A 13,063-nucleotide genomic window follows, 5' to 3' on the forward strand; every position below is an offset into this window, starting at 1 on the left:
CAAATGGACTAATGAAATTGAAATGCATCACTCAGTCAAAAAGTTCCCAGTCCATGGCTTTCAAGCTATGTTTACAGAAATCATTTCTGATTTATTAAAACATTTCTGATTCTTCTGTGTAGCTTTACCTGTACTCTGAACTAAGGTCTGATCTTATTTATTGTATTAGTCAACATAAAACATCTTGAACAATATACAATCTACATACTGAAGTACTTTAATCTATTATAGATCTTTGTTATGCCTTTTCCATCCTATTCTAATGTTTGTGTAGAGAAGTGGCTTTAGCAGGTTTAATTCATTACTCTCCACTCCAGCCTGGTTAGGATGGCAATTATTTCACTTAAATATATATGTAAATGTTTGTTTGGGGAGAGAAGTATATGTAATGGGCTGTGAAAATAACCTTGGCAAATAGGAGGAAGAGCTGCAGCTCAGACAATGCTCCAATAAGAGAAATCTGAGTCTGAAGGAGGAACAAGGGTGAGGAAAAGAGAAGGGGCCCACTCTAGTTTTCTGGAAAGTAAAGGCAGGGGAAGAGAGAAATGCTTTCAGACATGCTAGATTCTGTTACTGTAACCTTCAAATAAGGGTGATATTAAAATTCATTGTTTGGGGTGTGTTTGGGCTACCTCGAAAGGCTAACAGTATAGATCCGCGGACAAGGTAGCTCTTATACATATGAGGACCTTGAATGAATATAGAGAGTTAGAATTCAGTGCTTTTCAGATGACAGTTTCAAAGCACATTGTATTTTTTATATTTGAAAGACTATTGAGATGTTTGCTGTTCATAAAATTAAAAGGAAATTGACATTTTTTTGCCTTTTCCAGATCAGCATTTTCTCATTATAAATGATAACAAAACGTTTTAATTTGACACTGATATGAAACTTTAGGGGCGGAATATTGTGTATTTTTCCATTCAGTCAAGTACAAAATACATTTCTAATATTGCAGAATTCAGGTTTTCTCCCCAATCCTGAGAAAAGAAACCCAAACACTGGATTTTGTGGAATAAATATTTCTTGCCTTATTTAAGTACTATAGTTCTCTGAGCTTTTAAACTGTTTATATTTCTACAGACAAATGCTCACGGCAAAACAATGAATGCGTTATATTTCAGTTATTTGACAGTCCTTCGTAAAATAGCAAATCATGCTGCCCTGTTACAGATGGAGAACACTAGCAAACAGCAGGTTAGTTTTCTCAAGTCTTTGATTTGAAGCAGCAACTTACCGGTAAATTCCATTCTTCATTTTATGTCTCACTCATTCTGTTAAAATTATGTTGAAACTATAGTTTTTCAAGGAATATACTTCCAAGTCTGTAATTGATTTACTGTTTGTGTCTAGTAATAAAAATATGATTATAGTGTCTACCATACTTATTCAGTTAGTCCTTCAGGTAGTCCTTGTTTAGTGATGTTTGTACTTATGACAGTGGTGAAAAAGTAAATTTACAATCAATCCACACATTTATGATCTACATGGCTCTGTAAAACAGAGGAAAGCTGAATTAAGATCATATGCATTTCACTTAAACACTGCTTTGCTTAACGACTGAATTACCTATATTGCTGTTCCCAGATCTGTTGTTTTCTGCCTTTACTTTTTTACAGCAACAGGGACAGAACGCAAAATTGTAAGGAACATAGCAAGAACTGCCCCATTAGTAAAGAGGCAATGTGGTGGCCTCATTCCACTCCCTGTAACCTAGCAATCTCCTTGATACCTGCTGTGTGTTTTACATTCATTTATTTCAAAACAATCTTTCTGAGAGCAGCTTTCTCTAGCCAGTATCAGTAGTTAAGGTAAAAGCCTGCTCTTTTTCTTTTTTTCTTTCTTGCTTTCTAATAGAAAGAGAAAAAGGGATGGCTGCAGAAAGGGGTTAGGGAGGGCTTCTGCTTTCTAATTTCCCTTCTTTCTGTCTCAAAATATAAGTATGGTGTAGTAGCAGTCAGATGTCCTCGCTTAGAAAAATCAACAGAGGATTCAGTTGCTATTTCCCATTTTCTCCTCTTTCTTTCTAAGAGGTGAGGGAAATGAAATTACAACCAGAACCTGATTGTTGCAGCTTTCAATCTGGAATAGAATATAATTCTTTATTAGCCAAATCTGATTGGACGCACAAGGAATTTGTCTTTGGTGTATATGCTCTCAGTGTACATAAGGAGAATAAAATACATTCATCAAGAATAAAAAGATACAACACTTAGTGATAGTCAAGGTTACTAATAAGCTATCAAATCGTACTAGGAAACAAATAAAAACAATATAAATTGAGAGATATAAGCTACATGGTTACAGTAATAAGTGGGAAGAGATAGATACTAATAAGGAAGAGAAAAAGAATAGTAATACAGTCTTAGTAAATTATTTGATAGTGTTGTGGGAATTAGTTGTTAAGCAGAGTGATGGCATTCAGGAAAAAACTGTTCTTGTGTCTAGTTGTTCTGGTGTGCAGTGCCCTATAGCGTCGTTTTGAGGGTAGAAGTTGAAACAATTTATGTCCAGGATGTGAGGCGTCTATAGATATTTTCACAGCCCTCTTTTTGACTCGTGCAGTATACAGATCCTCAATGGAAGGCAGATGACAGATTCAGTGATTTCTAAGGGGGAATAGTCATGGCAATTCGAAAGCATGCAAATGCAAATAGGTTAATAGGTACCACTTCGGTGGGAAGGTAACAGCGTCCTGAGTGCCTTGGTATATAGCCATACTGGCCACATGACCAGGAAAAGTGTTTTTGAACAATGATGGCTCCCATGGCCAAGAAATGGAGGTGAGCACCACACCCTAGAGTTGGACACGTCCGGACAGGGAAACCTTTACCTTTACCTGATTGTGGGCACTCTCTATAGAAGATAGACTGCTACTTGCAGAAGTTTGATAAGGGATTTTCATTTGTGTAACAGTAGCAATAGCAAAAAGGCATTCCTTCTATTTTAAATAAGCCAAAAGGAAAAAAATGGGAGGAGCTGGAATGACAAAAGGATAAATAAGAATAAATTCCATTTATTCAGCCACTTCCATGACCGAAAGTGACCTCAGATCGGATCCATTTCTTTAGTCTACTCCTCCACATTTTTTTGCTCCTCCAGAACATCTTCATGAAATTCCTGCTATTTGTAGTCTTATCTATCAATTCCTCACCCTTCCTCCCTCCCTTCCTCCGTCACACTAAATGTTTATGATATGAACATATTGAATTTCTTCATATATTGTTTTCTGAACTCTATAAGAGAGAGAATACACACATCAAATGTACAATATGTAGAGTATTTCAAATGTTTTCAATTTCTCCTTGCACTAAGTGTATTCTTCCACTTCTTTTAATTCAGCTATTAATTACTTTAGCATTTTCTTTTCCTCGATTTGTATTTTATTGTAGGAAGCCTACATCACAAGGATCTGCAGCCATGTTTTTTCCAAGTTTCCTGATTTTGTGGACCTTAGCAAAAATGCTGCTTTTGAAACTCTTTCTGATCCAAAATATAGTGGGAAAATGAAAGTAAGTAAATGAGGGGAAAGATGGAGTAGAACTGTTTTCCAGTACATATTTTTTTTTGCTTGCATTCACCATGAGCTTGCATTCAAACCATGAGTAGTAGTGAAATGACTATTAACTATTAACACCCATAACAAAAATGCAAATTATTTATTGGTTTGCTTTTACCTTGCAAGTAATGGTTGTTCAGAAAAGATGTTCCTATTTCCACCTAAGTTTGATAGTCAGTATTCTGTATTTTTGTAAGGAATGCACTATTATAAGCACATTTTAAATATGGAGTTAGCAAGAGTTAGCAAGACACTAATAAAATTAAAGCTTTAATCAGACACAATTGCCCTTAGAAGATTTACTTTATTTTAATGAGTCTACAAAGATTTATTTATTTATTTATTTATTTATTTATTTATTTATTTATTTATTTATTTATTTAATATAATAAATAAATATATTACATATAATTTGTATGCCGCCCTATCTCCGTAGGACTCAGGGCGGCTCACAACAAATAAAACAAACCCAATAACGTAAAATACATAAATATGCATACATAAAATACATAAATGTATAAATATATAATTTAAATATATATTAAAACCCATTAAAATAATCAAAAAACCCCTCAGTCCAGGCTGGGCGACGTGAACAGCCATGTTTTTAATTCGCGGCGGAAGGTGCGAAGGCCAACCGAAGCCCCAGGGGGAGTTGATTCCAAAGAGTGGGCGCGCCCACAGAGAAAGCTCTATCCCTGGGGGCTGCCAGCCAACATTGTCTAGCTGACGGCACCCAGAGAAGGCCCTCCCTGTGAGAATGCACCGGGCGATGGGAAGCCGTTGCTGGCTGCAGATGGTCTGACAAGTATCCTGGGCCTAAGCCATGTAGGGCTTTATAGGTCATCATCAGCACCTTGAATCTCACCCGGAGGGCCACCAATGCAAGTTGCGCAGGAGAGGTGTAACATGAGAGTATCGGGACCCTCCCATCACAACCCGCGGAACCTTCTTACAGCTTCTTTAGCTGAAAGAAGATATGACAGCTTTTAAAATTAGATTTGAATCCAAAGCTCAAAAATTTATTGCTGACTTCTGTAGAGTTAACTTACCTGAAGTTAATCCTTTTTATTAGTTTATAATATAAAATATAAAAATACAAAAGCAAATAACAGGAAAAATAGGGGAGGGGTAAGGGAAGAGAAAAGTGTAGGAAAGAAGGGAAAAAGAAAGAAAAGGCATTGACTTCCGACTCCCTTTGGTGCAGTAGAATAAGATAGTAACATCAAACCTCAACTTTTTACTTTTACATAATAGTATAATCTAGCCATTTCTATAGCAACAACCTATCTAATCAGTAAAACCCAAAATCAAAGTTTCATTTTTTTCCACCTTAAGCACAAAATCCAGAAGTGGTTTCCAAGTAGAAACAAAAGTAATTGTGCTTTTTCTTTTACCAAAGTCAATTTAACCACCTCTGCTAACTCCCATCGGTTTTTGCAACTATTCATCCATTGTGGGGATTAAAGTGTCCTTCCATGTTTGTGCATAAAGTAATCTTTCTGCCGTCAGTGTAGAGTTAACTTAAATGAACAAATCAATAACTGAAAAATTGAACTGAAATAGGTATCTTAAGTAGCCAGGATAGTGCCAAGTTTGTTTTTATTAATTACTGTAATACAATTTCTAAATTATTTCAGTAATCATGCTCCTTTGTGTTGGAAAATATTTTTTGTGTGAAATAATAGACTGACTATCTCTGGTATCTATTAAAAATACTTCGCAAAGGCAGGCTTTCAAGAAGTTTCTTCAGTACCCTGGGATGCAGTTCATCTCAACATATTCAGAATGTTCTGTGATCACCAGTGCTGTCCTTTCATTGTGCTGTTCATAACCTGTTTGCTGGAAGAAAACATTTGGTCATTAGAGACGACAGGAGTCTGGGGTGAGGGAGTGTTGGATTTAGCAGATCTGCAGATATTCCATTAATGTACTTTTGTTCCAACTCTATTTGAGGTCCTCAGATAGAAAAGAATGATTTTGCAGAGATGGAGGAGAGGGGGAGATTTCATCTTCAGATATTTGAGCATTTTTCTCACTCTCAGAGTGGCAACCAATATAATCCAGGCTCTTTAGGATTGCAGTCTTAGTAAATTAGTTAAATGTGATTATTGCCTGTAGACAAAGATCAAACAATGAGCAAATCACAATGTGGTTTGTGCCTTTTACATTGTTACAGGATGGTGCTATTTTTGTTCCATGCATTTTCTTTTATTTAGTATTAAACAAAGCCTTTATTAGCATGGAGAGGATTATTTCTATAATGAAACATAGACATAGACAGTGCTGTCATATCAATTAGTATTAGCTTGTAGTCCATTTGGAATCCTATGGTGTAGTGTCATGAGCAAAAGGATCTTCTACTCATTGAACAGGATAGGATTCTTCTCCCTGCTCTCAAAGTGTAGGTCAGAGGATCCATAAAGACCAAAGGAATGTGAGGAGCAAGGTGAAGAAGGGATATCCCATTATTGAGCAGACATTCACTTCTGAACCTTAGATGCCCAGAAATCATAGCATACCTTAACTTAGTTGATTCTCTTTTTCCTCCTTGGTTAAAAAAGGATGAATAGATTGGGATTTTTTGTTTAGATTTTTATTTTATTCAAAAGATTAAAATACAAAATACAAAGTGAAAAAATGTACAAAGACAAAACAAAAGTAGACAAGAATATTAAGAAAACATGAATTAAAAGGACAAAGAACAGAAACACATATTATCCCCTCTAGTTGAACACTGTTTGCAACAACAATATTGCAACAGTATAGTAGCTTCTGTCGAGTCCGACACATTGCTCGACAATGCAGGGACGGGAAGGACGAACGGTGGAGGATATGAAACGACATGACATGCTGGGAAAAGCAGCTGTTCACGGTGGTGGTGGCACTGGGTATAGGCGGACGGTTCCAGGACCGCGGTGCGTCGGGGATAGAAACCGGGGGAGTGGTTGCTACTATGCCGGTGATAGAGGACCTTCCACGGACGCCAGTGGGATAGATACATGACGGAGGCGTGGCAGCTGACCTCCGCGGTGCTGTTGATATCAATAGAGGCTGGTATGCTGACGCAGAGGAGGGGCGGTGCCCAAAGAAGCGCTCCCCAGCTGGCAGACGTCCACCTGGCCAACGAGGGTGGGGCAAAGTGGCATAATAAAAAGCGCTACAAGGCGAGCACTTGTAGCGCCAACTTTAAAACGTTTGGAGCTCGGTGTTTTCTCGGAGCTAACAGCGGCATTAAACCAGCATCACAAACCCAGTTGGATGTGTCCTGTTGTGTTTTCTTGCTGTTTCCATGTTGTTCGGGAGAAAGAGCTGAGAGAAAGTTGGCGCTATGAGCGTTTGCCTCGTAGCGCCTTTTATTACGCCACTTCGTTTAGCCAGCCCTAAGTTAAGGCTGGATCCTGGCCTCAGCAGACTCAGGAGGACAGAACACCCAGCCACCGGAACCCACCCGCCGCCCCCAGAGGATGGGGTAGGGTTTGTTGAATGGGGCATACGCAGTGCTCCTGCGCAGGTACTGCGGGATAGTGAGCGGATCGGCCCGGGGCAACCATCTGAGACCCGGGGCCCCGGGCGGCTCGTGCACCGTCACAGGGGTATCCTGGACAGGCCTATATGTGGGCCCCAGGGGGATGGCCTCCTCAGGCGATGTGGGGTCCACCACCGCTACAAGCAACCTTTGATAGGAGTCCAGACCGAGTGGCTATTTTTTTGAGCCAGGTCATCAGTTATATGGATTTGTATGGTCGTTTCTATCCATTCCAGTGGGCAATGGTGGTAGCGATTATGACTGTATTGAGGGGGGAGGCAGCGGACTGGGTAGCTGACCTCTATAGCGACCATGCCCGGGAATTAACAGACATAGGCCTGTTTCCCCGCTTCGAGGATGACTCCCGAACGCAGCAGGCTGAGGAGGAACTGGTGTCTCTGAAGCAGAGGGGTCGACCTGCGAGAGACTATGGGAAGGACTTCTGGGCAATCGTGGAAAGATTGCGGGCATGGTCTGAGCAGATGCTTGTGCACCAGTTCTACCTAGGTTTGGACCGTGAGTTAAGGCAAGCATGTGTCTACCGGGGTCTCCTGCCACGTCTGACGGAATGGTTTAGGGCAGCTATCGATTTGGATATCGGCCTGAAAGAATTTCGGTTCAAGGGGATAGCCGGAACAACGCAACCGAGACGGGCCATAGACAGACCAACCACAACTAGGAACTCAGGGAGGCCAAGCATGACAACCGGGACCTCAGAGTCTACTCGTAGGGCCCCATTCCGGTGTTTCAGGTGCAATCAGGTGGAACATAGAGCTTTGGATTGTCCGTTTCCTCCACCACAACCTTCCACAGGTCGCATCCCAGCAACCAATGGGAAGGAGCGAGCGCAAACAACTCCAGAACGGTCCAGAGCGGCATCACAGGCCTTGCCTTCTGAGAGCGGTACACCTACCAAGGAGGCCGGGGTGTCAGTGGGACCCTAGGAGCTACCGGTGGTATTGGGCGACTGATGAAGAAGACATCCACGATTCAATGGTGAGTGCGTCCATACGCCCTTTCGTCATCCAGGTTATCCTTCGAAACCCATGTACCGCTAAGGAGATATGACAGGGAGCACTAATTGATTCAGGATGCACCCGGTGTTTAATGCGGGACTCCTTAGTGACCCAATTGGGTCTCCGCTTAGTCCAGTTAAAGGACCCCATCCGATTCGAGCAAATGGACAGGTAACGGAGCCAATAAGACTGGAAATAGGAGAACATTGGGAATATCTTTGGTTTGTGGTGGTGGATGTGATGATAGAGCCCATCATTCTGGGATTAGCCTGGTTGGATAAATGGCAACCCACAATATGGTGGGAGGGGGGATACAGGAAACTGCGTCTTGAGCTCCGTCCTGAACCGGTTGCAAAAGATGTTGGTAAAAGGGTAGATGATGTTCGCCCAATACAATCTTTGCGGAATACTAAACCTTTAGTACCAGGGGTCCCAGATATATATGCAGACGTAGCAGAGGTCTTCAGTGAAGTAGAATGTGATTTGTTACCGCCACATTGTACAACAGATTGTGCTATAGAACTAATACCCGGGGCTACATTACCCAAGCCCCGTATGTATTCAATGACCCCAAAAGAACTGGAGGAACTACGCAGATATATAGGTCAAAATCTGGCCAGAGGGATTATCAAACCTAGCAGGGCAATATGGCTGCCCCGGTCCTTTTCAGGGAGAAAATGGATGGGGGGCCTGTGTCTCTGTGTTGATTTTAGGGATTTGAACCCTGTGAGCATAGAACCTTTTTACCCCTTACCGCTGATAAAAGATTTATTGGCTACCTTGTCCATAGGCCGGATTTTCACAAAACTAGATCTGCGGGAGGTGTACTACTGCATTCACATTAAACCAGGTGACGAATGGAAGACCACTTTTAATTGCCCTCTCGGCAGTTACAAGTTCCAGGTCATGCCGTTCGGTTTGCAGGGAGCCCCGGCGGTGTTCATGCAACTGATTAATGAAGTACTGCATGAGCACTTGTATCAGGGGGTGTTGGTATATCTTGATGATATCCTCATTTATACTGATACCATGGAGGAACATGTACGGTTAGTCCACCAGGTGTTAGGGAGACTCCTAGAGGCCAAACTATTCGTCAAGGTCTCGAAATGTGAATTCCACCACACTGAGTTGGATTACCTTTGGTATAGAATCTCTAAAAAGGTGTTGGGGATGGACTTCAATAAAATCACTACAGTTTTGGAATGGCAGGCTCTGGCGACAAGGAAACAATTACAGAGTTTCCTCGGTTTTGCCAATTTTTATAGACAATTTATCCCGGCATTCGTTCAGATAGCATTACCCCTTACCGACCTCCTCCGCACAAAAGGAATATCATAAAAGTAAAGCCGAGCCAACATATAGTATGGACTTCGGACTGTCAGAAGGCTTTCGACACTTTGAAAGCTCTATTCGCTCAGGAGCCCATACTTCAACACCCTAACCAGCAAAAACCATTTACAGTGCAAGCAGATGCAAGCGATGTGGCCATTGGGGCGGTACTCTTGCAAAGCAACGAACACGGCCAATTACAGCCATACATCTAAAAAATTTACCCCCACCGAGAGAGGGTGGGCTATATGGGAAAAAGAGGCATTCGCAGTCCATTGGGCCCTCCTCACGTGGTGACACATATTGGAGGGGGCGAGGGAGCGATTCAAAGTCTGGACGGATCACAGGAATCTGATAGCACTACAAACCCCCAGGAAGCTCTTGCCCAAACAAGTGCATTGGGCCCAATATTTTCAACGATTTAATTTTGTACTGAAATATGTACCAGTGGGAAAGAACTTTCTGGCTGACGCCCTATCCCGTATGCCACAATTTCATAGTAAGCGGGATGAGGTGGTACAAGCCATGATACCCAATGAACATCCAATAGGGAGGACGTTAGCCACGTCCGATATACCTACCGGGTGGGAGGAAGGACTCCGCAGTGCCCTGAAAACAGACGTATAGGTATAGGACAATAGGCATCTATTTACTCATAGAGAGAGATTGGTATGGAAGGGTGATAAACTATACATCCCGATAGAACTACGTAAGGCAGTTCTACAACGGTGCCATGACATTAAAGCAGCCGGACACTTCGGGTTTCTCAAAACCCTGCATCTAATATGATGACAGTTCTGGTGGCCGCATATGCGGATTGACATAGAGGAATATATAAACAGTTTTCCTATATGCGCCAAATCCAAATTGAGACCAGGAAAACCACTTGGGCTGTTGCAATCCGTGGCTAGCTCCAGTAAACCGTGGGACAAAATAGCCATGGATTTTATCGTTGAACTCCCAGAAAGCAATAGCAATACAGTAATATGGACTGTCATCGATCTCTTTTCTAAGCAAGCCCATTTTATACCGTGTAGCAGGCTACCATCAGCCCGAAAACTGTCCAACCTTTTCATCCAACACGTTTACTGCTTACACAGGGTGCCTTGCAGGATTATCTCAGACAGGGGGGTGCAATTCATGGCAAGATTCTGGAGGAATTTCATACAGGCTATAGGGTCGACGCAGGGACTTAGTTCAGCATTCTACCCTAGCACTAACGGTGCGACTGAGAGAGCCAATGCTATGGTGGAATGCCATCTAAGAAGTTATATCTCCTATCAACAAACAGATTGGTCGACCTTATTGCCATTCGCTGAAGTGGCATATAATAATGCAATACACCGTAGTACTGGGTTTGCCCCATTCCAAATAGTGTCAGGACGGGATTTCGTTGCTATCCCCGAACTGGAATCACCTGATACAGGAGTGATCCCCAGCGAATGGGCCGAAAAAATAAGGACATTATGGCCACACATCAGAACAGCGCTAGACAAAGCGGCAGCGGAATATAAGTGCCAAGCGGATAGGAAACGAACAAAACTAGAACCATTCAAGAACCCACTAAAGCCAAGAGCTGCTATTAACACGTCTACTTTATATTTTACAGAGGAGCCCTTGGTAAAGGGGAGCCGCTTGTTGAACCCGACATATTGTTCGACAATGCAGGGACGGGAAGGCGTAACAGTGGAGGATACGAAACGACATGACGTGCTGGGAAACGCAGCTGTTCACGGTGGTGGTGGTGGCACTGGGTATAGGTGGACAGTTCTGTGACCGCGGTGCGTCGGGGATAGAAACCGGGGGGTGGTTGCTGCTATGCCGGTGATGGAGGACCTTCCGCGGACGCCGGTGGGATGGATACGTGATGGAGGCGTGGCAACTCACCTCCGCGGCACTGACGATGTCAATAGAGGCTGGTATGCTGACACAGAGGAGGGGCGGTGCCCAAAGAAGTGCTCCCCAGCTGGAGGACGTCCACCTGGCCAATGAGGGTGGGGTGAAGTGGCATAATAAAAGGCGCTACAAGGCGAACGCTCATAGCACCAACTTTAAAACGTTTGGAGCTCGGTGTTTTCTCGGGGCTAACAGTGGCATTAAACCAGCATCACTAACCCAGTTGGATGTGTCCTGTTGTGTTTTCTTGCTGTTTCCGTATTGTTCGGGAAAAAGAGCTGAGAGCTTCCCCCTTGCAAAACAGATCCAAACTTTATAAATTTCTACACCTATTTGCAACCCAATTGATCTGTCATATCTATCTATATCTGTCTATATCATCTGTATATCTATATATATCATCCATCCATCTATCCATCCATAAAAATAAATGGTTAACAGATTAAACAACTGCAAAGTTAATATTCAAGGCCCTCTGTTAACAATCTGTTATTGCAATTTTCTTATTAAGTTTTTTAATCTACCACAAATCACACCAATTATCTCTGATCTGTCCAGGATCAGATACTGTCGTTTGACTCTTAAAAATAAAACCCCTCCTTAGGATTTTAATTGAGAGTTTTCCCAACAATTGCATCTTATTTCTGAAGTTCAGGAGAGGTTGAATAGATTGTCAATCCATTTTAGTGGCTATTGTTAGTTCCAGCTTTGAAAATTTGTAAGATAAAATTTATGGGAAGGTTCCTGGTGGTGATTCAATCCCTCCTGAGCTAACTAAAAATAACTCAGTGCAGAGGGTTTCCATTTTGATCTTCTCAATAAGTATGATTGTCCCCTTAAAAAAGAGGCTAGCAGCTATTTTTCCTACTTTTAAAAAGAAAGAGAATGCCTAGCAAACTCTAGACCCATTAATTTGCTTAACACAGTCAGCAAACTCTGCACCAGCCATCTGTACTGTAATCTAAGGGACATGAACAAGAAAAACCTAGTGGCAGAAAAGGCTGGTTCCAAAAGCTTTGATGTATCTTTGACTACTGCCTAGTGCTCCAGCATTTAATTGAAAAACACTCTTTTCAGAGTCTTTTCTCTGTAGGCAGCCTTTATAGCTCTCAAGTCTACATTTCACCCTCTTTCTTGAGCCAATTTGTGGGAGAAACTGGAAGCTTCTATGATTGATTAGTGCTTACTATCTCTTATTCACATCTCCACAATGGTATGTCCCTAAAAGTCAAATGCAAACTCCAAAGTCATTAATCAAACATTATTACAACCTAAAGGTTGAGCAGAGCTTCTGTTAAATTTCTCATAAATACTGTGCTGGGTCTCCTATTCCCCTCCCTCTGCATCGTCCTCCCCCCAGTCAAAGAACATGGATGGATGAAGTGATGATTCTTTCTAGGTCCCCTGTAGGACTCAAAAGAACATGGGGGGGGGGCGTTGGCTTTGCTCAATATTGAAGAGAGGATCATCTGGAAATAAGCTTTCATAAAACCAAGTTTATGGCCTTTGCCAGGAGATCAAAGGCACACTTCTGACATGTACTTGTGACATATAAAGGGAACAAAGTTGAGTAAATCTTATGCTTTTAAGTGTGATCTTTCATGCTTCTGGCTCCAGGAAGCCCACAGCAACTATCATCTCCCAAACACCGAGAAATATACTATTACTACTTAACATTTATTATACTCAAAATACAGGTTCTTCAGACCTGCACTCCTTACACTATCTGAAAA

General features: G+C 41.9%; 1 protein-coding gene across 1 annotated transcript in view; it reads left to right on the forward strand.

The window, feature by feature from the left end:
• The window catches only part of ERCC6L2 (ERCC excision repair 6 like 2), a 64,366-nt gene that overhangs the window by 16,426 nt on the left and 34,877 nt on the right, over window positions 1-13,063 (forward strand). The window contains exons 8-9 of the mRNA XM_070935639.1: window positions 1,085-1,198; window positions 3,394-3,513. Coding sequence (XP_070791740.1) covers window positions 1,085-1,198; window positions 3,394-3,513 — 234 coding nt within the window. The remainder of the gene's footprint in view (window positions 1-1,084; window positions 1,199-3,393; window positions 3,514-13,063) is intronic.

This window comes from Pituophis catenifer, unplaced genomic scaffold, assembly GCF_029215685.1.
Source record: "Pituophis catenifer annectens isolate HBS135680 unplaced genomic scaffold, rPitCat1.0.hap2 SCAF_2, whole genome shotgun sequence".
NCBI classification, from domain to species: domain Eukaryota; kingdom Metazoa; phylum Chordata; class Lepidosauria; order Squamata; family Colubridae; genus Pituophis; species Pituophis catenifer.